General features: G+C 50.3%; 1 protein-coding gene, 4 non-coding genes and 1 pseudogene across 8 annotated transcripts; 3 read left to right on the forward strand and 3 right to left on the reverse strand.

Annotated features, from left to right (window-relative positions):
• Positions 1 to 494: 494 nt before the first annotated feature.
• LOC116270867 lies at positions 495 to 628 on the reverse strand. Its single transcript, XR_004179172.1, has one exon. It is a non-coding gene; the product is annotated as a small nucleolar RNA SNORA71 (small nucleolar RNA).
• A 3,395-nt stretch (positions 629 to 4,023) lies between these two features.
• LOC116270677 lies at positions 4,024 to 16,947 on the reverse strand (annotated as a pseudogene). The gene is made up of 3 exons (XR_004178826.1): positions 16,840 to 16,947; positions 5,968 to 6,139; positions 4,024 to 5,441 (listed from the first exon to the last, which is right to left on the reverse strand). The product of XR_004178826.1 is annotated as an uncharacterized LOC116270677 (transcript).
• On the reverse strand, positions 4,682 to 4,815 carry LOC116270866. The gene has a single exon (XR_004179171.1). It is a non-coding gene; the product is annotated as a small nucleolar RNA SNORA71 (small nucleolar RNA).
• LOC108580614 lies at positions 16,845 to 21,414 on the forward strand. 3 transcript variants are annotated; one of them, XM_017944819.3, is made up of 5 exons: positions 16,845 to 17,188; positions 17,613 to 17,770; positions 18,807 to 18,871; positions 20,333 to 20,517; positions 20,857 to 21,414. In XM_017944819.3, exons 2-5 carry the CDS (start codon positions 17,761 to 17,763, stop codon positions 21,116 to 21,118), a joined length of 522 nt encoding a protein of 173 aa, XP_017800308.2. In that variant the 5' UTR covers positions 16,845 to 17,188; positions 17,613 to 17,760; the 3' UTR covers positions 21,119 to 21,414. The 3 variants fall into 3 exon arrangements, 2 of the variants coding, with proteins under 2 accessions (XP_017800308.2, XP_031512613.1); XM_031656753.1 differs by lacking the exon at positions 16,845 to 17,188 and having other exon boundaries at positions 17,228 to 17,770; positions 18,803 to 18,871; positions 20,857 to 21,410; XR_004179072.1 differs by lacking the exon at positions 16,845 to 17,188 and having other exon boundaries at positions 17,231 to 17,770; positions 18,803 to 18,871; positions 20,603 to 20,999.
• On the forward strand, positions 18,228 to 18,359 carry LOC116270870. The gene has a single exon (XR_004179175.1). It is a non-coding gene; the product is annotated as a small nucleolar RNA SNORA71 (small nucleolar RNA).
• On the forward strand, positions 19,522 to 19,655 carry LOC116270868. The gene has a single exon (XR_004179173.1). It is a non-coding gene; the product is annotated as a small nucleolar RNA SNORA71 (small nucleolar RNA).
• Positions 21,415 to 24,531: the final 3,117 nt, after the last annotated feature.

The following is a 24,531-nucleotide window of genomic DNA, read 5'->3' on the forward strand; positions in this document are numbered from 1 at the left end:
CTGCCTCAACCTCCTGAGTACTTGGGACTACAGGGGCAGGCACCGCCACGCATGGCCAATTTTTAGTTCTTATAGAGGCGGGGTTGCTCAGGCTGCAGTTTATCCTTTGTCCCACGCTGTCGGAATACTGACCATCTGGCAGACAGAACAAAGTAGGGAACAAAATTCAGACACTACCCTTAAGACCACAGCAAAGAGGGCCAGGAGACAAGTCAGGCAACAATTTCTGTGGGGTCAGCTTGGTGCAGAGGGGGTTGGATAAGGACGCGGAAGGAGAGGTGTGGAGGCAGAGAAAGCTTCCGGGAGGAAGGAGCAGGGCTGCCCTGTCTCAGCTCCGCACCCAGCCCTTCTGCTCCTTGAGGCCAAACCCTTCACCTCACACCCTTCCCTCACGTCTCACACTAACCTGCCCTGGGCCAGGGAGAAGAGCAACACAACTCAGTAGACGATGCCAGGCACCAGGAGGCATCGAAGAGGTGGTGGGAGGGAGGAGGTGTGGGAAAGCTCCAGGGGTTGGGAGAGACAGGAGCGCACCCTCCAAACACGGGGAAGTGCTCCCGGCAGTTCCTCTCCCTGCACCACCAATGACCAGGGCACGGGCAGCCCATGATCACTTTCGAATGCAGGGTCAGAAAGGGCAGAGGGCAAGCCCAGAAAGGAGGCCAATGCCAGCATTCTGGGCAATGGTCTTACCTAGAACAGAACCGCTGACATTGCAACGAGCAGACTTACAGCCTAAGATTACAGGTGCGACTTCTGATTCCCCGAGATCACTTACCACTCCCTGCCAGAAGCTGAAAGGAAGGTAAACATGGGCAGAAATATTGAGAATCCTGGGGTTCTTCTCAAAGACTGGGCTGGCCGGGCGCAGTGGCTCATCTGAGGTCAGGAGTTCCAGACCAGCCTGTCCAATACGGTGAAACCCCAACTCTACTAAAAATACAAAAAAAAATTAGCCAGGCGTGGTGGCGGGCACCTGTAATCCCAGCTACTCGGGAGGCTGAGGCAGGAGAACCACTTGAACCCAGAAAGCAGAGGTTGCAGTGAGCCAAGATTGCGCCACTGCACTCCAGCCTGGGCAACGCAGAGACACTCTGTCTCAAAAGAAAATAAAAATAAAAATAAAAATTGGTCAGGCACAGTGGCTCACACCTGTAATCCCAGCACTTTGGGAGGCTGAGGCGGGTGGATCACCAGAGGTCAGGAGTTCGAGACCAGCCTGATCAACACAGTGAAACCCCATCTCTACTAAAAATACAAAAAACGAGCCAGGCATCATGGCAGGCACCTGTAATCCCAAATGCTCAGGAGGCTGAGGGAGGAGAATCACTTGAACCCGGGAGGTGGAGGTTGCAGTGAGCCGAGATCACGCCACTGCACTCCAGTCTGGGCGACTGAGCCAGACTCTGTCTCAATAAATAAATAAATAAATAAATAAATAAATAAATAAATAAAACAAACAGACAGACTGGGCTGGAGGGTAGCAACATTGGCTATCTGTTCCACTGAGGCTCACAGAAGACCACTCAGCCAGCCACTGGGTATGAATCCAGGCTTGAATCGGAAACGCAGACCCTCTGTCCATTCCAACACACAGTTTTCCTCTCAACATCACAGGGTCTTTCTCAAGGACTCTCAGAGCCCAAATCAAGCTCAGGGAGCACCTTCTCGGCAGCAGCCCCTGAAGGCAGAAGAGGGTCCAAACCCGTCCCCGCCTGCTGAGGAAGCAAAGACGGGAGCAAAGCGAAGCAGCCTTCATCTGTGCCCTCGCTCCCCACCCCTCAGCACCCAACCACCTCTGGCCTCACAGCCTGCAGAGAACTCGAGCTCTAGGGAACCGAGCAGAACCCCACTTACCTGGGACCTCAGAATCCATGCTCTCCCAGGGGATACCTCTCACACACATGGGGCAGCAGTCGTGTGACACTCCTGCGGGGCACAAGAAGCCAAGATGTGACTGATGCACTTGACACTGCTTATGGCAAGTCCAGGAAACCACAACATTCACCCACAGAAAACACACCTGGGGAATCAGGGTCTCGGGAGGCGAATGTACTGACAGCTTGTCTAGCCCATCTCGGGTCACTGACACAGTCCCCTGCGGTCGTCCCGTCTGAAATGGACAATAGTTCCTCTCCACAAGAGGAAAACCTTGTAACTTTTCCTTTATTACCAATAACCAAGACACAAGCAGCCTGTAATCACTTTGCACACAGGGGCAGAAAAAGATCCAGGGCTTGTTGAAATTGGAGACCAGTGTCAGAAGCCTGGAAAATGGCCTGAGCCGGGACAGTGGCACAGCAGAGCACAGGATGAAGCAGCTTCCGTCTTGTCCCACATAAATGGAACCTGCCCCAACCAGGAGAGGTAAAGGAAAGACCCTCCAGATAAGAAGCTGGCAGAGTTCTTCGGACGTGGAAGACAGGGACTGTGTGATCCTAAGAAAAATCACCTCGGTGTACTCCTGTTCTCCAGATGAGGAAACTGAGGATCATAAAAAGAACCAAAGCTAGGGAGTGGTGGTAAGGCGTTCAGGACCAGGATACAAGTAGGTTTGATGCCAAAGCCCTCCAGCTTTTGAGTCAGATATTCCAAGACACAACAATGATAAGGGATCCCTGAAGACACTAAACCTAAGCAAGCACAAGAGAAACCCAATGCATTCATGATGGCCCCAAAGAGGGCAAAACTGGGGCCAGCACAAAGACACCCTCACCTCACTTCTGTCTACTTCCCAGACGTCACGCCCAGGGAACCTGCATGCACCCACTCTTGCGGGACACAAAGCCCCAGATCTCCAGAGGACAGACCTCGTGGAACACCATGGTCCACCTGCTTCCTGGCAGGACGGAGACACCTCTCATGGGCCCCTCTGCACCAATCAACCTCCTCTGCCAGAATCAAGAAGCCCTGGATGAGCTATCTAGACATCACCTGGTCAAACCTGTTCTGGAAAGGACAAGGAGAAGACTGGCACAGAACCAGGTGGTAAACGTTTCCTAAAAGTTGGCTGGTGTTAACAGTGGTTCACGGTCTCAGCAACACGAAAAGAGTTCGTCTAGAGAAGAACCACACATCAGGGACAGCTTAAGTCTCATCTTATGCACATATTGTTGAATTTGTGATCCTGAAGCAGTATACTGAAGGGAACTCTGAACCTAAGACAGGTTCTGGTGTGGCACACCAGCGTGGCGGAGTCTGGCATACACAGTAAGGGCTATTTCGGGCAGGATGGCCCATCTGTCATCTGTGGGTCAGGGCTGATTACACATCTCACTCTTCTATCAGCCATGCCTACCTATACCTCTGGCTTTGGTCCTTGACATCACAATGACAATCCTGTGGGGAAATTCATCCTGGTGGCCCACGGACAAGACCGTCAAGGGGAACACCATGGGATGACCATCGGGCCAGTGGGAAATAGCTCTGACCACCCCCACACAGGCTGCCTCGCTCAAAAGTATTCCACTGACATGCAACAAGGTGACATGCAAAGCCCTGTCACCTTACAGTTCTAAGTCTTTAGGCTGGAATGCAGTCCAGGCTGCAGCACAGGCTGGAATGCAGTAGCACAATCTCGGCTCACTGCAACCTCCACCTCCTGGCACATGCCACCTGGCCTGTGTGTGTGTGTGTGTGTGTATGTGTGTGTGTTATAGAGACAGGTTTTTGCCATGTTGCCCAGGCTGGTCTTCAACTCCTGGGCTCAAGCGATCCACCCACCTCAGTCTCACAAAATGCTAGGATTACAGGTGTGAGCCACCACGGCCAGCCACAATTGTCTTTTTCCAGCTCCTATGTTTTGTTTTTTGTTAGGGACATAGTCTCACCCTGTAGCCTAGGCTGGAGTGCAGGGGCGTGATCTTGGCTCACTGCAACCTCCACCTCCTGTGTTCAAACGATTCTGGTGTGCCTCAGCCTCCTGAGTAGCTGGAATTATAGGCATGTGCCACCACAACCTACTAGTTTTTGTATTTTTTAGTAGAGATGGGGTTTCACTATGTTGGCCAAGCTGGTCTTGAACTCCTGGCCTCAAGGGATCCATCCACCTTGGCCTCCCAGAGTGTTGGGATTACAGGTGTGAGCCACCGTGCTCAGCCCATCTCCTGTTTTTCATTTGTTCCTTAACTGCTGAAAATCAACCATCTGCCAAGCACCAGGTAAGTCAAGAGACAGGACTCAGATACTGAGACAGGCGAAGTGGTTCGCACCTGTTAATTCCAGCACTTTGGAAGACAGAGGGAAAATCACTTATAGCCAGTTCAGGACCAGCCTGGGAAACATAGCGAGACCCTGTCTGTCCCAGCTATTTGGGAGGCTGAGGTGGGAGGATCACTTGCGTACAGGAGTTCAAGCTATGATCACGCCACTGCACACTGCACCCCAGCCTGGACAACAGAGTGAGACCCTGTCACTAAACAAATACAATAAAATATTAAACAAAAGCTCAAGACACTGCCCTCAAGGTCAAAATAGAGAGGCAAAGACAATCAAGCCAGTAATTGCCACAGGGTGTGACTAGCAGAGCTGTAGCTGTGGTTCCACCACCAATCCTAAGGCAGGGACACACCCTCATACACCTTGGTGAACGCCTTACAGACACCGGCACTGAGCCTTGCACAGGGAGCACTCAATAATCAGACACCAAGCGCCAGGAGGCATTTGACAGATGGTGAGGAGGTGTGAGAAAGCTCCAGAGTTTGGAAGGGACAGGAGTGGACCCTCCAAACACGGGGAAGCGCTTTCAGCGATTTCTCTCCCTGCACTATCAATGACCAGGGCACAGGCAGCCCACGATCACTTTCGAATACAGGTGCAAAAAAGGGCAGGTGAGCCCACGTTCGCGTGTTAGCTGCCACATCTCCAAAGGGGTGCTCACTCCCCAGGGAAGAGAAAGGTACCCAGGACCCTGACAGCCATCATCACTTCACAGGCAGATTCCATCTGTCCCCACCCAGAGTCCACAGGAAAATTGACTTCTGGTAAAAATGCCTCGGCTGTACACTCAGCCCACCAATTCTGAGTATCTACACGTGGACAGGCACTATGGGTTTAAAATCAAGAAAAACAGCCAAGGCCTCTGCCCTCGGAGAGCTTTTGCAGTTTCCCTACTTTACAGAAAGTCACCCTCAGGAGAATGAAGGATCTTAGCCAGGATGTGACCCCCAAGGCCAGCCCCTGTCTCCTAAATCACGCTTTGCTCTGCACCCGCTTTGCCAGACAGTTCTCAGAACTCAGAACTGGCTGAGCTCATTGACCGTCCCCTCTACTGGGTCCCACAGAAGGGTCCTTCCCCACGGTGCGCATAAGCAGCGGCACTCAGCCAGGGCATTCTCACCCCGCGGACAGTGGACGCCCGTCAGGGGGTGCAGATCAGAGTGCTGCAGGAGGGGGCGCTGGCTGGTGCCAAGCCCTCCGAGGAGCAGCACAGCCCACAAGGCCTAGGCAGGGAAAGAGCACGGGGAGGGGGCTTTAGGACAAGGCCCGGGGACAGAAGTCCACACTCTGCCCCACTGGGGTGCTGGGAGCGTCTTCCATTTAAACCACAGCTAACTGCTCTGTAAAATGAAGGTTCTAACACCTTTTAAAAGGTACTGAGGGGAAAACGAGTTAACGGTCCCAAGGACATGGCACAATGACTGACACTTTGTAGGCAAAAGACAAGTGGCTTTGGGGACTTCCAATGCCAGGAGTCGGGGGCGGGCACCTAAAGTCGCCGAGACCCGCAGAGTAGCTGCGCGGACAGGACGTCTGCACGTGGCCGGCTCAGCACAGCGGCGGCCGAGGGCGCGGCTCATCCGCCAGTGTCTTTCCCGAGGACACGCGAATCCCAGGGGGCTCACTCCAGCAAAGGGGACGAGACACTGCACCAGGGACCGGGCCTGACCTCTCTGGCCGCCTTCCCTGGGGCTCAGTTTTCCCCGATGGTGAGAGTGTCGCAGACCACGCGCCCTGCTGTGGACTCACCTGGCGCCCTGGCGTCGAGTGGCGACGGAGACCCGACAGACAGCGCGGGAAAAATCAAGATGTCTGCAGATTTCGAGCGATGGGGTGCGGTGGCTTGCGATGGTGTGTGATGCTGTGTGATGGCGTGCGATAGCGAGGGACGGCGAAAGACCGAGGCCACACGACTAGCAAGCTACACTGGTTTCGCGCCGGCGGAAATACAGATGAGAGCGCGAACTGCGGCCTAGAGCGCAAGGAACCGACGCGAGCAGCCCTGCAGCGTCCTCTGGCGGAGCGGAGCTCAACTCCAGACTCTGGAGGACTTGGGATAAATTTCGAAAACAGCCTGATGTAATCTTCTCCCTCTTGCTTTGCTTTTCTGTTTGTTCTGAAGATGTTCCTTGGTCACTGACTCTTATTAATCTGTAGGAATGGCCAATTTTCCATGATAGGAGCTGTTACTACGATGAGGGGACTGTGCTTAGTTTGAACTTCTTTCTGCAAGAGTTCAAAGGCGTCTCTTTGATTCACCACTGTACTCGGTACCCAGTTCAGTGGCTAGCACCGTTGAATGAATGCATTCTACCCCTACTCCATCCATTTTTTTCTGAACTATGTCAGGCCGAGATGACTGAGTCATGGCCAGAGACTGGAATGTGAGGGTGAGAAGGTGAGCCAAGAGGGGAGCACAGCGGGTAACTGCTTTGCTAAACTCCAGCCTCGAAGTACACGGGATGGAGGGTGGAAAGAGTCTCTGAACTTGAAGATTTGCATATGAGGAACTTGATCAGATTTGCACAGTGACGGAGACTATAGACAGATGTCCCATGTTCTCTGCAGCATACTGGAGACAATCTTGGGAGGGGACTTAATGGCCCACAAATTCTCATAAGCACTGGCACTGTCTGCATCCTGGGCAGGGTGTGCCTCTTGGGCCTGAGACAGCCCTGCTACTGACTCTGCCCATGTTCTGGAGTGCAAGCAGCCCACCCTTGGGCCTGATGAGGAGCCCACACACTCTGCTCCAGTCAGATTCTTGGTACTCAATAGGTCAGAAGGACAAGAAAATCCAGGCCTGACCTACGCGACCATGAGGGAAATGGGGGTCCTTAAGGTGAGATCTGCTCCATATTTTGTACCTGGGAGAGGTCTATGGGATTCCAAGACTGTAAGAACATTAGGAGTCTCTGTGATGGGGAGGGGCTGTGGGATGCTGCTATGGTTTGGCTGTGACCCCACCTAAATCTCATCTAGAACTGTACTTCCCATAATTTCCACCTGTCGTGGGAGGTAATTGAATCATGGGGGCGGTTACCCCCATGCTGCTGTTCTTGTGATAGTGAGTTCTCATGAGATCTGATGGTTTTATAAGGGGCTTTCCCCGCTTTTGCTCTATACTTCTCCTTGCTGCCACCATGTGAAGAAAGACGTGTTTGCTTCCCCTTCTGCCATGATTGTAAGTTTCCTGAGGCCTCCACAGCCATGCTGAACTGTGAGTCAATTAAACCTCTTTCCTTTATAAATTACCCAGTCTCAGGCAGTTCTTTATAGCAGCGTGAGGATGGACTAATACAGATGCTGTGACTGAGAGGACACTGGGCAGGGGGGTCAGGTGTGCACACTTGTGGCCACACAACCCTGGTGTCCTCTTCTGCCTCCTACTCTTGCTGTTACTCTCCATGTGACTTTGGCTAAGTAACCTAACTTCTCCGCCCAGCCTTAGTTTCCAGTTACGGAAAATAGGCAGTCATAGTTCCCTGCTCATAGCGTTACTGTGAGAATTAAATGAAATGATTTATATCAAGACCGTAGCACAGAACAAATATCCCAGGCCTAGTAGTTGCTGTATTGTAGTATTCTGAGAAAGCTGAGGGCTTCTGTCACTCTAAGGACCCTGGGATTATTTATGAAGCAGAGGAAATGTGCTGTGTTTGAAAAGTCTAAGATAGCATTGTCAGCCAGGCATGGTGGAGCAGTCCTGTAGTCCCAGCTACTCAGGAGGTTGAGGTGGGAGAATCACTTCAGTCTGGGAAGTTGAGGCTGCAGTAAGCCAAGATCACACCACTGCACTCCAGACAGGTTGACAGAACGAGACCCTGTCTCAAAAAAGAAAAAGAAAGAGAAAGATAGCATTGTCCAATATAAATGTAATGCAGGGCCGGGCGCGGTGGCTCACACCTGTGATCGCAGCACTTTGGGAGGCTGAGGTAGGCGGATCACCTGAGGTCGGGAGTTTGAGACCAGCCTAACCAACATGGTGAAACCCTGTCTCTACTAAAAATACAAAACTTGGCCGGGCCTGGTGGCATGCGCCTGTAGTCCCAGATACTCGGGCGGCTGAGGCAGGCAGATCACCTGAGGTCAGGAGTTCGAGACCAGCCTAACCAACATGGAGAAACCCCATCTCTATTAAAAATACAAAATTACCAGGCATGGTGGTGCGTGCCTGTAATCCCAGCTACTCTGGAGGCTGAGGCAGGAGAAACGCTTGAACCCAGGAGGCGGAGGTTACGGTAAGCCAAGATCTCCCCATTGCACTCTAGCCTGGGCAACAAGAGCGAAACTCCATCTCAAAAAAAAAAAAAGATAAAATGTAAAAGTAAAATTAATTGTAATAATTTATTTAACTGAATATAACCAAAATATTATCATGTCAGCTTGTAATCAATATTTTATAATGACTTATGAGCTATTTACTATTCTTTTTCTTGTATGAGGTCTTTGGAATCTGGTGTGTGATTTACATTTATGGCACATTACAATTCCGACTGGCCACATTTCCAGTGCTCTGTAGCCACATTTCCAGTGCTCTACTCCCCACCACAGATCTAAGGCAATCTGGCTCTCATCACCCCTTTGGAGCTGGAAGAGACACAGCAAACAGGAGGCTGAGCGCAACCACAATCCACGCCCGCCTCTGCCGCCCCACCTATGAGCCTGAAAGGGCTTGGCCTCCTGCATATTCAGATTGAGGCCTCACCGAGCTGAATCTTAGGAGCTAGCAATTAAGGCCAAGGTGCCCTCGGAAAGCTGGAAACAGGCAGAACTGCAGATTTTCTGTAGTTCCAGATTTTCTTTTGCACTCCTTATTCCCATAACACTAAGGAGGGCACCTTGGCAGGTTCATTCCTGCAGCCCCAGTGCCTATAGCAGGATCGGCACCTAAGAGGAGTGGTTGATGCTCGTTCCACAGTAGTGGAACAGGATGTTAAATTAGCCGGATGTGGTGGTGGGCGCCTGTAGTCCCAGTTACTCAGGCGGCTGAGGCAGGAGAACGGTGTGAACCTGGGAGGCGGAGCTGGCAGTGAGCCAAAATGGAGCCACTGCACTCCAGCCTGGGCGACAGAGGGACAGAGGGAGACTCCATCTCAAAAAAACAAAAAAAAGGAAGTTTCAGCTGACACATCAAGGAAAGGAGAAAGGAGGCACCAAGATAGAGGGAATAACCATATACAATTGCATCTCAAGAAACAAATGAGGCCGGGTGTGGTGGCTCATGCCTGTAATCCAAGCACTTTGGGAGGCCAGGGCAGGCGGATGACAAGGTCAGGAGTTTGAGACCAGCCTAGCCAACATGGTGAAACCCCATCTCTACTAAAAACACAAAAATTAGCCAGGTATGGTGGTGGGTGCCTGTAATCCCAGCTACTCATGAGGCTGAGGCACGAGAATCACTTGATCCCAGGAGGCAGAGGTTGCAGTGAGCCAAGATCACACCTTTGCACTCTAGCCTAGGTGACAAGAGTGAAACTCCATCCAAAAAAAGAAAGAAAGAGAGAAAGAAAGAGAGAAAGAGAGAAAGAATGAAAGAAAGATAGAAAGAAAGATAGAAAGAAAGAAAGAAAGATAGAAAGAAAGAAAGATAGAAAGAAAGAAAATTAAAAATGCAATAAAATTGCTGTTGTGATAGGCAAAAATTGATTTGAGTATTGGCAGTTTTTGAAGGTTCTGTGATAAAATAGTGGCTGCCTTCCAAAGAAGATGCTGGACAGATGCAGAACTGAGGAAGGAGATAACTTAAAAGAAAAAGAGAGAAATAATCAGGATTAAACATCTCCCTAGCTTGGAGATGGTGCGGGCTTCTTGCAAAAGCACCAGATAAGACGTCTCCCCTCTCCTTACCCTTTACTCCACCTGGTTTGAAAGTATTGAGAGTGGATAAATGGACAGAAAATTCCTATTGAAGAGAAACATATCTGGATACATGAAGAGAGAAGGCCCATGTCCCCACCCCAGCAGACAGCAGCCCATCCTGTACGTCGCCCCAGCTGGTGGAGAAATGTCTTACCTATGAAAGATCATTGAAAACATAATAATGCATTAGACTGAACATTTAAACTTGTTGAATGGATTCAGCAGATCTGTAACTAATCCTGGTTTTTTTGTTTGTTTGAGACAGAGTCTTGCTCTGTCACCCAGGCTTGAGTGCAGTGGTGTGATCTCAGCTCACTGCAACTTCCGTTTCCTGGGTTCAAGCGATTCTCCTGCCTCAGCCTCCCGAGTAGCTGGGATTACAGGCACATGCCACCGTGCCTAGCTAATTTTTGTATTTGTAGTAGAGATGGGGTTTTACCATGTTGGTCAGGCTGGTCTCGAACTCCTGACCTCGTGATCCACCCACCTCGGCCTCCCAAAGTGCTGGGATTACAGGCTTGAGCCACCATGCCCAGACTTTTTGTTTATTTGTTTGTTTGTTTGTTTTTTGAGACTGAGTCTCGCTCTGTCACCCAGGCTGGAGTGCAACGGTGCGATCTTGGCTCACTGCAACCTCCGCCTCCCGAGTTCAAGCACTTCTCCTGCCTCAGCCTCCTGAGTAGCTGGGATTACAGATGTGCACCACCACACCTGGCTAATTTTTTTGTGTTTCTAGTAGAGATGGGATTTCACCATATCGGCCAGGCTGGTCTCAAACTCCTGGCCTTGTAATCCACCCGCCTGAGCCTCCCAAAGTGCTGGGATTACAGGCGTGAGCCACCACACCTGACCCTACTGGTGTATTATTAAAAAATAATAAAATAAAATTGTTGAATGGAAACTGTGTTTTCCATATTTAGTGATTGCAAGACTTTTTATTACCTAAGAATGATCAGAAAAATTATAAGGCTTTGCCTGATATTTTTCTAGGGATAGGGGAGAGACACTTCCACTTAGCAAGTCTAAGCAGACATATCAGGAGTCCTGCTTTCAACCTACTGGTTGCAAAGGATTGGATTGTAGCTGAGAAGACAAGGTTCTACCACGGGAAGTCTGTGACCTCATAGTAGCTGAGAAATCCCCGGGGCCTGGAGCCCCTTCGAAGAGATGGAATCATGGCCAGCTGGACAGCGTCTTCCAAGGAGTTGGTGCCCGGAGTCTAGGTGGGAAGTCAGCAACTGACCATGCAAGACCTGCGGGAGCTCCAGACCCATCTCTGCACCAAGAGTGACCACCGTGCTGCAGATTTCGTTGTATCTGTCCATTCTCCTCCTCGGCTTCTTACTGCTCCTCTGTTACTGTGTCTTTCAGGAGTCCGTTTGGGTGATGAGCACTCTCTGGGGGTGCTATGGGGGCATCTATGGAGCGTGGCAGCAGAGTGCTGTGATAGAAAACAGGTAGATGGGCTGGGCCAGGTGGCTCACACCTGTAGTCCCAGCACGGGGGAGGCCAAGGCAGGCAGATCACTTGAGACTTGAGGTCAGGAGTTTGTGACTAGCCTGACAAACATGGTAAAATCCCATCTCTACTAAAAATAGAAAAATTAGCCAGGCAGAGCGGTGGGCGCCTGTAATCCCAGCTACTCGGGAAGCTAAGGCACAAGAATTGTTTGAACCTGGGAAGCGGAGGTTACAGCAGGCCGAGACTGTGCCACTTCACTCCAGCCCGGGAAATACAGCGAGACCTTGTATCAAAAAGTAAAATAAATAAAATAAAATAATAAAAGTAAATTAAATTTAAAAATAAAATATAAAATAATAATAAAATAAAAATGAAGGAGCATCAGAGATACTGGGGTCCCAATCCCCTCTGCCACGATCTAGCTCTGGGCCCTGCTCTTCACCTCAGTTTACTCATCCCAGAAACAAAGCTGTGACGGAAAGGAATTTCCACTATTGTTGTTGTCATTGTTCTTATAAATACAATCCTGATCTTTTCCAAAGCCAGGATTTTTTTCCTCTCTTTTACCAGCAGCGTGTTCCCTTTCATTCCCTGGCAGGGAGATTTGCCCGGGTTTGGAGAACAGGGTGGCCGTTGCTGGGCTCCGTGCTCACCGGGCTGCTCTTTCCCATGCTGGCCATTGGCATCTGCCTCCCGCCCTGTGTCATGCTGTGCTCTCTTTCTGTGTCTGCATTTGAAAGCGATCATCAGCTGCCTATTGATGCCTTGGTCATCGATAGTACAGGCAGTTGAACTGCACAAAGCATTCTCCGTGTTTGGAAACGCTGGTGCTTTTCTCGGATTCGACTTCTCTTTTGTGAACACTCTCAAGCCTCTGGGGCATTGTGCGCTGTCATTTTGTTTGGCCTTTCTCAGCTTGACTTCTTGGCAAACATTAGGCTGTGTATATCCGGGACTATTTGTTCCCCAGGACGAGGTTAACTACTCAAGGGATGGCTGAGGCTCACAGAGCATGAGCCCTGCACAGAAGAGGTAACATTCACCAACCAGGAGAATTGTACAAAAATTGGGTATAGATCCTGATTATGACAGGATTTCCAAAGAAAGATGGCTTCTTGGAGGTGGTGTGCTTTGGTGGTTTTCTGTTTGTGTTTTGAGACATGGTCTTGCTCTGTTGCCCAGGCTGGAATGCAATGGCATGATTAGAGCTCACTGCAGCCTCAACCTGCTGGGCTCAAGCGATCCTCCTGCCTCAGCCTCCGAAGTAGCTGGGACTACAAGCACATGTCACCATACCTGGCTAATTAAAACAATTTTTTTTTTTTGCAGAGATGAGGTCTCACTATGTTGTCCACGCTGGTCTCCAACTCCTGGGATCAAACGATTCTCCCACCTCAACCTCCCAAAGTGCTAAGATTGCAAGTGTGAGTCATCGTGCTTGGACCTTGGTGGGTTTTTCTTTTTTTGGAGACGAGGTCTTGCTATGCTTCTTTGGCCTCAAGGGATCCTTCTGCCTCAGCCTCCCCAGTAGCTGGGACTATAGGTGCACACTAGTGTGTCTGGCTCTTGGTGGATTTTTGAAGTACTCAAATAGGAGTCCTTTAAAGTTGCAATGGGAAGGCTCTTAAGGGTTGGGGGGGAGAAAAAGGAAGACTCTGAAGCTGAAGAGGAGGAAGGGATGAGGAGTGGACACCTGTGCTGGTATGTGGATAAGTTAGGAACCAGAGGGGGCAGTATCTCCCCATCTCATTGTGTGGCCTGTAATAGATGACCTTTAAATGTTGATGCAAAAGAAGAAAGGGAAATGTTCATTGTGGCAAGAGGAGAGGGCTCACTTAATTCTGACATGTAAGAAAAATTCCTTGTGTCTCAGTCTGCTTTTGGCTCTGAGGGCTTAAAAAAAAAAAAATGAAAAAGGCTGGGCATGGTGGCTCACACCTGTAATCCCAGCACTTTGGGAGGCCGAGGCAGGTGGATCACTTGAGGTCAGGAGTTCAAGACCAGCCTGGCCAAGATGGTGAACCCCGTCTCTACTAAAAATACAAAAATTAGCTGGGCATGGTGGCGGGCGCCTGTAATCCCAGCTACTTGGGAGACTGAGGCAGGAGAATTGCTTGAACCCAGCAGGTGGAGATTGCAGTTAGTGTGCCACACTGAACTCTAGCCTGGGCAACAGAGCAAGACTCTGTTAAAAAAAAAAAAAAAAAGGAAGGAAGGAAGGAAGGAAGGAAGGAAAGAAGGAAGAAAGAAAGAAAGAAAACAGGACAACTTAACTGATTCAAATAAAATAAAATTAGGGCGAGGCATGGTGGCTCACGCCTACAATCTCAGCACTTTGGGAGGCCGAGGCAGGTGAATCATTTGAGGTTAGGAGTTCGAGACCAGCCTGGCCAAGATGGTGAAACCCCGTCTCTACTAAAAATACAAAAATTAGCCGGGTGTGGTGGCGGGCACCTGTAATCCCAGCTAATCGGGAGGCTGAAGCAGGAAAAATCACTCGAACCCAGGAGACGGAGGTTGCAGTGAGCTGAGATCACACCACTGCACTCCAGCCTGGGTGACAGAGCAAGACTTTGACTCAAAAAACAAAACCAATAAATTAATGAAATAACAAAAGCAGAAAATGAGCATAGGGCCAGGCCTGGTGGCCCATGTCTGTAATCCCAGCATGAAAGTACATCAATAGGAAATGTATGTTGGTGTCGTGGAGCAACATCTCAAAAACCCTTGGAGGATGTTATGGACTGAATATGAGACCAAGGCAGGAGGATCATTTGAGACCAGGAGTTGGAGACCAACCTGGACAACATAGTATGACCCTATCTCTACAATTTTTTTTTTTAATTAGCAGGGCCTGGTGGCATGCTCCTATAGTCCCAGCTACTCAGGAGGCTGAGACTGGAGGATCGCTTGAGCCTGGGAGGTGGAGGCTGCAGTGAGCCATAATTTCACCACTGCACTGCAAGCTGGATGGCAGAGCAAGACCCTGTTTCAAAAAAAAAAAAAAAAGTTGGCAGACTTCAGTTGGAAAGTCTTGGTCCCAGTGCCCTTGAAGGGCAGGAGTGGTGCTTCTGCCCTGTGAATGCCTTCTGACCCCACCACTGGGGAGAGGTGGACACGAGAGTGGAAATCAGTTGCCTCTATCAATGGTGACAGCTGGATGTGACCACCTGCAGGCTCCCTGACACCTACTCCTCCTTCCTTTACCTCTGTTGCAGCCCACCTTCCCACCCCTACCACACACCCTGCCATGCTGGATAGGGCCTGCCGGGTGAGCTTCCTCAGGAAGGAGTGGGGACTCGGCCAAGCATCCCATGAACAAGCAAAGCACAGACACCCTGAGGGGTGTGCAGCCTCAACAAGTCCTAACCCACACTCAAGACAAATTAGACGAGGGATCTTAGAGATGGGTGACTCCTCCAAGAGCTCCAGAAAGGGTGGAAGTGCCTATCCTTGGCCCAGAAGGTAATTTTGAGAATTGAGAGCTTGAGTGTCAAAGGTTGTAAAAATCAGGCCGGGCATGGTGGCTCACACCTGTAATCCCAGCACTTGGGAGGCTGAGACAGGCGGATCACCTGAGGTTGGGAGTTCAAGACCAGCCTGGCCAATATGGTGCAATCTACTAAAAATACAAAAATTAGTCACCAGATGTAATTCCAGCTACTCAGGAGGCTAAGGCAGGCAATCCCTTGAACCTGGGAGGCAGAGGTTGCAGTGAGCTGAGATCGCACCACTGCACTCCAGCCTGGGTGACAGAGCACGACTCTGTCTCAAAAAAAAAGTTTGTGGAGTTCAGAATAGCATTTCTCAGAAAGCCCCGCTACTGCTTGCAAATCTTTCCTTTTTTTTTAATGACCCTGCACAGGTTTCACTGTCACAGGTTTAATTAAAGTCTTCTGCTTGATCTCAAGTAGCTTGGAGAAAAAATCCCTCAAAGTGTTGCCCTTCAGAGATATTTTCAACGGCCTTTATTAGAAAGACTATTATTTAAGGATTACATGGTATGACACAGGGTGACTCTGCTGCACCAGAGAAGAACACGCTAGGGAAAACACTTTCTCTCCTTTAAGTCAAGTGTTTTCTGTGTCATCGGCTTGCCCAAGCATCCCTGGCATCTCTGCTTCTCAACCATAGGCTATGATGTGAATGGTGCTCCCAGGAGTAGTGCAGTACACGACCTGCACAACTGTATGTGGCAGTCCTGCCTACCCTCAGTGGAAGCAGGATGGAGATGTTCCCCTGGGTAAATGTGGCATATGTCCCTCACTATAAGCAAAAAACTAGAGCGAGTGTGAAGTCAGAAGTCCACCCAGAGAGAGAGGCAGAGTTGCAGGACAGGGATGGAATTCCAGTGCTGGTGTTCGTTGTTTTGGAGGCCCAGCTTGACCTCTGCCCTTCCCCTCGCTTGATTACGTAAGTTTCCAATAATGTATTTTATTTTTGAAGCATAAGTTAGGTTTGTATCGCCAACACATTCTATCTAAAAGCCCAAGTCTTTTCCTTAACTTGTCCTAAATGGCCAGTTATTAAGAAATTCCACTGAGGGTTTGGCTGTTGCGTACAGCCTTGTGGGCATTTTGCTTATCCAGGTTGACTTTCCCATCTGTGACACTGGCTTACGTGGTGAGGGATTCCAGCAAACAGGGCAGCATGTTGAGTTCTTGAATAAGTGTGTTGTGACAGCCTTTGTTACAGCATTTAAAGAACAGTCTGTTCTCAATGACTGACCCTTTGTCTGCTGACGTCAAAAACAAAACAAGACTGCAGACACACTCTTGCCAATGATAGAAGGGATGCATGTTTGAAATGGATTTTTTTCTATTTTTTTGCTTGGAGAGGAGGGTGTGTGGACACTAGGCTGGCCATGGTCCAAGCTGACCTATTTGCCAGCCGACCCCCGACTGGGCTGCCGTAACAAAGTGCCGTCATCAACTGGGTGGCTTATAAACAACAGAAATTTATTTCTCACAGTTCTGGAGGCTAAAAGTCCAAGATCAAAGGTACCAGTAGATTTGGTAAACCAGGAAGTGGTGAGGGCCCACTTCCTGGTTTATAGACTGATGGCTGTCTTCTCACTGTGTCCTCAAATGGAAGCTGACGTTTCACAAATATTTTCTGGGTAAATGGATGGGTGGGTGAACTCATGGAAGGGATGCTCCTTTAGATGAACGCTTGGATAAAGGGCGTTAGTAGAGGGACAGAATTGCAGCTCCGTCCGGCCAGGGGGCGCTGCAGGCACGTCTGCGCAGGTAGGGGCCCGGCGGAAGCGCCGCTCTAGGCTGCAGCCGCGCCCCCGACCGTATTTCCGCTGGCGCAGAGCACCAGAGAGGGGATCTTGTGGCTGCGGTTTGCAGACTGCTCTTCGCCCCCCTCCGCGAGGTTACCCCTGTACTCGCCGCCATCCATCCTGACGCCCGGGATGAGTCACTGAGGGGCAGCGCCCGAGGCGTGGTCTTACCAAGAACCCCCAGTGGCCTCCCAAGGCCGGTGCTGTGTACCTCCTTCCCGACAAAAGGGGAAACTGAGGCCCCGAGGGGAGTGGGAAGAGCCGACCGAACGTCAGGCCCAGCCCCTGGTGCAGTGCTGCGTCCCCTCCGCCGGGGTGGGCCCCTCAGGATTCGCGTGTCCTCGGGAAAGAGACTGGCGGGTGAGCCGCGCCCTCGGCCTTCGCTGGGCTGAGCCGACCCCATGCAGACGTCAGACCCCCGGTCCGCACAGTCTCTATGCGGGGAGGCTTAGTGCCCCTTGAGAAACGTGCAGCCCGGGGCCTTGCACGCGGGCTGAGGGGCTCTAGAGACCTCGCGACTTTCACTCCCCCGACCCCGATCTCCGACTCCTGACTTTGGAAGCCCCCAAAGCTGCTTGTCGGTTGCCTACAGAGTGTCAGTCATTGTGCCACGTCCTTGGAACCGTTAACTCATTTTCTCCTCAATAACCTGTAAAACTTCCACTTTACAGACCAATTGGCTGAGGTTTTAATAGAGGACGCCCAGGGCCCCAGAGGGGCGAATTCCAGGCTCCTTTGCCAGAACCTTGTACTAAGCCCCTTCCCTATGCTTTTCCCTGCCTAGGCCTCGTGGGCTGTGCGGCTCTCCTGGAGACAGATGACAGCTCTCCCTTGGATGACTTTGCTGGTTCCGCACCAGCCAGAGCCCCCGTTTTTCCTGCAGCACCCTGATCTGCACTCCCTGAGGGGCTCCCACTGTCCGCGCGGTGAGGATGTCCCTGGGTAAGTGGTGCTGGTCATGAGCACCTTGGGGGACCCTTCAGATTCCCTTCTGGGGGACCCCGCGGAGGGCATGGTCATGAATTCCGAGAACTGTCTGGCAAAGCCGGGTGCAGAGGAGAGCCTGGCTAAGTTCTTTCATTCTCTTGAGCTTGACTTTCTGTAATGTAATGAAACTGCGAAAACTCTGTAAGGGGGAGATCTTGCACGTTTTTCTTCCTTTTGAACCCATGATGTCTGGCAACCCGTAGATACTTAATATTTGTGGGATGAATAAACAATTTAGCTTTTTTTTTTTTAACCAAAAATTAGTCTTCTGTGACTTTCTTGATGGGGGCAGATGAGATCTTTGTACTGCATTAAGTGGATAGCGCTCAGGTCCTTTGGGCTTGGCGCTTTGGCAATCTCCAGGCAGCTCATTTTGGCCTCTGTTCCTGGATTGCCCTCTGCTCTTTCCTGCGCCTGCATTCGTAAGTGATCACGGGCCGCCCATGTCCTGATCATTGGTAGTGCAGGCAGAGGAAATGTGGGAAAGGTTGCCGTGTTTGGAGGGTCCACATCTTCACCTTCCTGTCCCGGGAACTTTCCTACACTCCTGCTTCTCAAAGCTGCACACACCTGGGGCATCCAGGGGATTGGGGGCTGCCGTGGGTGTTATGTCATGATTAGAGCTTTCACTTCCTGCTCCCTGCTGTTGGGAACCAGGCTATGTGTGTTGCTTAAATTCCCTTGACGACCAGCAGAGTCACTGCCTCAGCTGCGGCACACTCCTGTAAACCTGGTTTTGATCTCCTTTCAATCTTCTGCTGATTAACTACACATTGATCAGTGTTGGCCACCCTCACCCTGCCATAGACCATCCACTGTCTTCCTCTGTAGAGTTAACTATTTTCTCTTTTATGAGGAAATAGTGTGTTTGCTTAGGAATGTTTACTGTCTGGTAACTACTGTGCTAAGCCCTTTCCTGTTGCTTGCCATCCCTGCTGTGAGCAGGGACAAGCTAGGTGCTCACTCATGGCATCTTATCTGTTGCAGATAGTCCACTGTGTGCAGAGGCATGGGAGTTGTCATGTCGGGAACATGCTAGACCTTAGTGTCCTTGAGGTAAGATCTCTGGTTCATTCTTTGGAATGTTGGTTCTTTGTATCTAGTACAGTCCTGTACATGTTCCCAGGGGCTTTGGGGTTGGTGTAGGGGAGTTGAGAGGTGAGATGAGAATGGCACTGTGGGTCCCCAGATCCACTGTCCACCCAGCCAACCCACATCACCTCTGGCCCTTCATGTGCCTTTAGGACTTCCTGCTGGGGGGAAACCTCCAGAGTCCCACTTTGGTAATAACAGGTCTCTGCCCTTTCTCCCCGGGCAGCAGGATGTTGTAATGGAAAATGGGTGGACCTAGGCTTCAGAGACTGTGGTCGTCTGGCTTTAAATCCCCTTCTGCCACTATCCCAGTCAAGGACTGATTCAGAACCTAATTTTCTTCATTTGGAAAATAATGTTCTGATAGAGGTGACTTTTGTGGTACTTGAGACCACATGATTCCTATCATTACCAACCAGTATTTTCCCACTGTTTTTGCCCCATGTAACTTCTCTTTGATTCCTCCTGGCAGGGAAGTTCTATGGGGCTTTTTCAGGAAAGCAGAGCCACTTTTGGGGTCCTGTGCTGGGCTGGATTGTTTTCCTGGACTGGACTTAGTCCACAGGCTGCTGGCATCTGTTTCTCCTCCTGCATCTCTCTCTGCCCTTGTATACACCTGCATTCAAAAATGATCACGGGCTGCCTGTGCTCTGGTCATCAATAACGCAGGGAGAGGAATTGCTGAAAGCCGTTTCCCGTGTTTGGAGGGTTCACACCTGTCCCTTTCAAATGCTGGCGCCTTCACACACTCCTTCTCTCCTGCCAGCACCTTCTGGTCTCAGAAGCATTGCAGGATGCTGTGTGAGTGAGTGATGGGAGACACTTTAGTGTGGCTTTTTTCAGCTTAGCCTCCTGTTATCAGAGAACAGTCTCTCTCAGTGTCAAGGTTTGGGTACTAGATGGTGAGAAAAGCCTGTGTGAATTATTTTTTTTAACAAATAAGTGTGATGTTGGGTGGCATACAGTCACTGCCTTAAGATTTTCAAAGAGAAGCAGCCTTTTGGAGGTGGTGGACCTGGGCAGGTCTTTCAAAGAGTGGGATGCGATGGGCAATAGAAAGGTATTCCAGGGAGGGGTAGCAACATGAGAAGGTCTTTGAGTCTAGGGTGAGCAAGAGTGAGACAGATGTGCAGGCAAGTAATGAGAGCGTGGAGGGATGGCTGCTGGGGTGGTCCTTGGCTCCCAGCACGGGAGGTGGGACATCTATGGGAGGGGCCCTGAGAGGTCTCTCCAGCTGTCTCTCTGCCAGTTGCACATCTGCTCAGTTGCCTGTCAAGACTCCTAGGACAGTTTTGCTAGACTCCTAAGTTTTATTTTGAGTAATCTTTGGGAGCATTGAGATTCCTTTTTGAGATGAGTTTGGTATGAAAGAAACTGGCAACTCATACCTGATTGATTAACTGGGGGCATTCCCATTGACATCAGCTTGAAGAAATTTGGCAGAACACTGGCGACCAAGCACTTGCAGCCTCCTGCTCTGTGGCCCCTCCTCACTCCAGGGATGCCGCCTTGGTCTGGAGACTGTTGGAGGAAACCCCAGGAGGTGCAGGCACTGAGCCTCTCGAGACAATGACCTGGGGTCCCAGCTTCCCTGGAGGGGTCTCCTCATGGTAAGTGAATGCCAAGAGTTTAAGTCGGCCTGTGTTTCCCAGGCAGAAATTCCAAGCCGCTGGCTTCATTTGTCTTCTCTTTTAGATTGTTTGAGGGTTGATCACAGACCAAAAGTGATGAGTGATGTCACTCCATGACGCATGGCTGAACCTTCTTGCCCTTATTGTCTCAGCACAACACTAATCGACTTTTCCCTCAGCGTGGGTGGAGGGTGGGCAGAGGAAAAGCCCTGTGGCTCTGGGGACTTGGGATCCAGAGGTGAAGACCTTTCAGCTGGCTCTGCCCTGCCAGTGCCACAGAGTGCCATGGCCCAGGAAGACTGGTTTTCTTCCATCTAGGCCAGGCCATCCAGTGGCCATCCTCCGTGTCCTCCCGCCTGCTCCTGGTGTGACTTCTGAAAACCAAGAATTTGTTCCTGTTGACTTTTTCTGTGCTATGGACCATTGTCCTCTCATGCACTCAATAAATCTTGAAACGTGCCCTGCTGCTAGTTCTTTCATTTTTGTGTATTTGTTTTTTTTATCAGTATCTCTGTGTGCCAGCAAGACTTGGTATAGAGACTGCGTCACAAGGGCAGATTTTCTGGTTCTCATTCGTTAAGACTTTCCCCTTGACACACACCCAAGGCTTGACCTAGGGAACGTGAGATGGGACGTGGGATTTGGACTGGGATTGAACAGTAATCCCAAGTGCATCTAGGGGTTGCGGGGGTTCAGGCTTAGGAGAGAAGGGGAACTGTTAGGATTAAGTTGGCGGGGGAAACATTTGAGCCAGAGCTTTGGGAGAGAAGACGGGATGACTTAGGGATGGAGGCAGGGGCGGGAGTCCTTGAGGAATGTAAGAGTGCCCTAGGCTGGGGGCGGTGGCTCAAGCCTGTAATCCCAGCACTTTGGGAGGCCGAGGCGGGTAGATCACGAGGTCAGGAGATCAAGACCATCCTGGCTAACATGGTGAAACCCCGTCTCTACTAAAAATACAAAAAACTAGCCGGGTGTGGTGGCGGGTGCCTGTAGTCCCAGCTACTCGGAGGCTGAGGCGGGAGAATGGCGTGAACTTGGGAGGCGGAGCTTGCATTGAGCCGAGATTGTGCCACTGCACTCCAGCCTGGGCGACACAGCGAGACTCCGTCTCAAAAAAAAAAAAAAAAAAAAAAAAAGAGTGCCCTGAGCTCAGGTGGTAGATTGCAGGTGAATGTAGGAGTTGGTTTTGAGCAGAGGAGAGAGTGGAGTGTATGAGGAACAGCTGCCCTTGGAGAGCTCTATGGGTGTGGTAGGCAGTGCCAGCCACTGGGGCTTCTGTTACCATGAGATAGATTTGGTCTTTGGGGATTCTCTTTGGTAGCAGCGATCGCAGTGATGTGCTCAGTGTGTATGTGTGTCACCACCGCACATATTACCCTGTCCTCGTTTTTCAGGTAAATTTCACACACGAGAATGCTCCCAAAGGCCATGGGAGAAAGTGGGGGGTCAGTTGGTCCCATTCCTTCAGTTGAAATAGAAATCACTGTGACTTAGCCGGGTGTGGTGGCGCACGCCTGTAATACCAGCACTTTGGGAGGGTAAGGCAGGCAAATCACTTGAGGTCAGGAGTTCGAGACCAGCCTGGCCGATATGGTAAAACCCCATCTCTACTAAAAATACAAAAATTAGGCATGGTGGCAGGCACCTATATTCCTAGCTACTCAGAAGGCTGATGCAGGAGAATCACTTGAACCTGGGAGGTAGAGGTTGCAGGGAGCTGAGATTATGCCACTGCACTCCAGCCTAGGCAACAGAGTGAGACTCTGTCTCAAAAAAAAAAAAAAAAAAAAAAAGAAATCACTGTGACTAGGGTTGAGGGAAACCAGGCTTTCAGGCATCTCTGATGACCTCTGCCAGCAGGAGACATTCTTGGGGACTGAAGAGTCCGCTCTGCCAGCCATTTCTGGCGAGGGCCTTATTTCTTCATTGTCCCCCTCCTTATTCCTACCCGAGAACCACCTGACACCTCTGATTTGCTCTCTTGAATATCCCCCCACCTGCTGCAACCCCTCTCTGGTCAGTTTTATCCAACTGTGGCCCTTGTCCTTTAGTGAGAAATGACCACATTTCCCCCACCAAAGAAAGGGGGTCAAAGTTCTCCCCTTTTCTGAGTCCACTATTTTTAGTGAAGTTTTACACTGGTTGGTGTCTTGAATTGGTAGACCTGTCTTTCGTTAGCAAACTGACCCCTCTCATTGCTAAGCAGGTTCCTGTCCGCTAATAGGACCAGTGTCTACACCCCACTCCCTTCTCCTTTAATCTCTCATTGTGTTTCTCTCTTTTATGGTCTTCTTGACCCACTATCTCAATCCTGCAACCCGGGGGTCCCTTACACCCTGTTTAGTTTGTTCTATAGGAGGCAACAGTGATGGAGTAGTGAAAAACAAGGGAAGAGGCGAGACTGCCACGCAGTGGGGGAAGAGTGTCAGCTATAGAGATAGATCACTTACCGTGACCTGGCCCCTAGCATAAAAATTTCCTTACTAACCCAGACTGGTTGATTTGTGGAGGGTTCCCTCATTTATCACCCTATTTTCATGCATCCTAGTGGTTGCAGGCTGGATGTGAAGGTCAGTGAACTAATATGTTAGAAGCTCTTAGCATAGCACTTGGCACACAGGAAGTGCTCAGTAAAGGACAGCTCCTCTCAATCACTGGAACTTCCTTTCCAATTGTATGTGGTCCTCATTGCTGGCCCAGCCTCTTAGGTCTTTCTTCTCCTGCCATCTGCCACCCTCGCCCGACCCTACCCTTGGCATCTAGCCTAGACTTCCCATTCTCCAGAGGAGACAGCGAGGCCCTCCTCACTCTGCCTGTGGCCTGCCTGTCCACCCTTTTCTCACACAAGCACCCAGGCTGCTCTAGAAATCCTAGTCTCAAGTGATCCTCCCAAATTGGCCTCCCAAAGTGGTGGTGGTACAGGCGTGAGCCACCACACATAGCCCTTTTTTTTTTTTTTTTTTTTTTTTGAGAGTCCTTACATTCGCTACTACTGTATCCATTACTAAAGGCAGCAAAATGAGTCTTTTCTCATTATAGTCAAAAAACTTACCAACATAATGCCTGACAAGTGGCAGGTGCTCAGTCAACATTTTGGGATAAGGAATGAGGCCAGCAGATGCCCTGATAGTGTGCACCAGGAATGACTCATGCAGGCCCCTCTGCCTCTGTGGGTACAACTGATGACAGGTGGGCCTGGTGAAGTCATTAAGAATCTGATGTGGCTGGGCAAGGTGGCTTGTACTTGGAATCCCAGCTACCCAGGAGGCTGAGGTGGAAGGATCACCTGAGTCCAGGAGTTTGAGACCAACCTGGGCAATACAGCGAGACCCTGTCTCTAAAAAAAGAATTTTTTTAAATTAGCTGGGCACATTGGCACATGCACGTAGTCCCAGCTACTTGGGAGACTGAGGAGGGAGGATTCCTTGAGCCCAGTTCGAGGCTCCAGTGAGTTATGATCACGCCATTGCACTCCAGTCTGGGCAACAGAGCAAGACCCTGTCTCTTAAGGAAAAAAAAAAGACCCAGGCAGGTGGCCCATGCCTGTAATCCCGACACTGGGAGGCTGAGGTAGGGGGATTACTTGAGCCCAGGAGTTTGAGACCAGCCTAGGCAACATGGTGAAACCCCATCTCTACAAAAAAAATACAAAAATTAGCTGGGTGTGATGGCACGTGCCTGGAGTCCCAGCTACCAGCATGAGTGAGACCCTGTCTCAAAACAAACAAATGAACAAAAAAAACCTGATGTGGTCACTTAATTGCTATGGCGCCTGGAGCACATTATTTCCATCCCTGACCCTCAGCTTCTGGCTCTCTGATTTGACCATCAACACAGCATTTACCCCCAAATAGCAATGATTAAGATGATGCATGTTAAATGCATAACATAGTAACTGCCTTGCATGGAGTGCTTGATAAATGTCTGCTGTTTTTATCTGATGAGCACATATAGCTTGTTGATAGTTAAAATGAAGAACAAATATAAAATGTA

Source organism: Papio anubis, chromosome 16 (genome assembly GCF_008728515.1).
Source record: "Papio anubis isolate 15944 chromosome 16, Panubis1.0, whole genome shotgun sequence".
Taxonomy (NCBI): domain Eukaryota; kingdom Metazoa; phylum Chordata; class Mammalia; order Primates; family Cercopithecidae; genus Papio; species Papio anubis.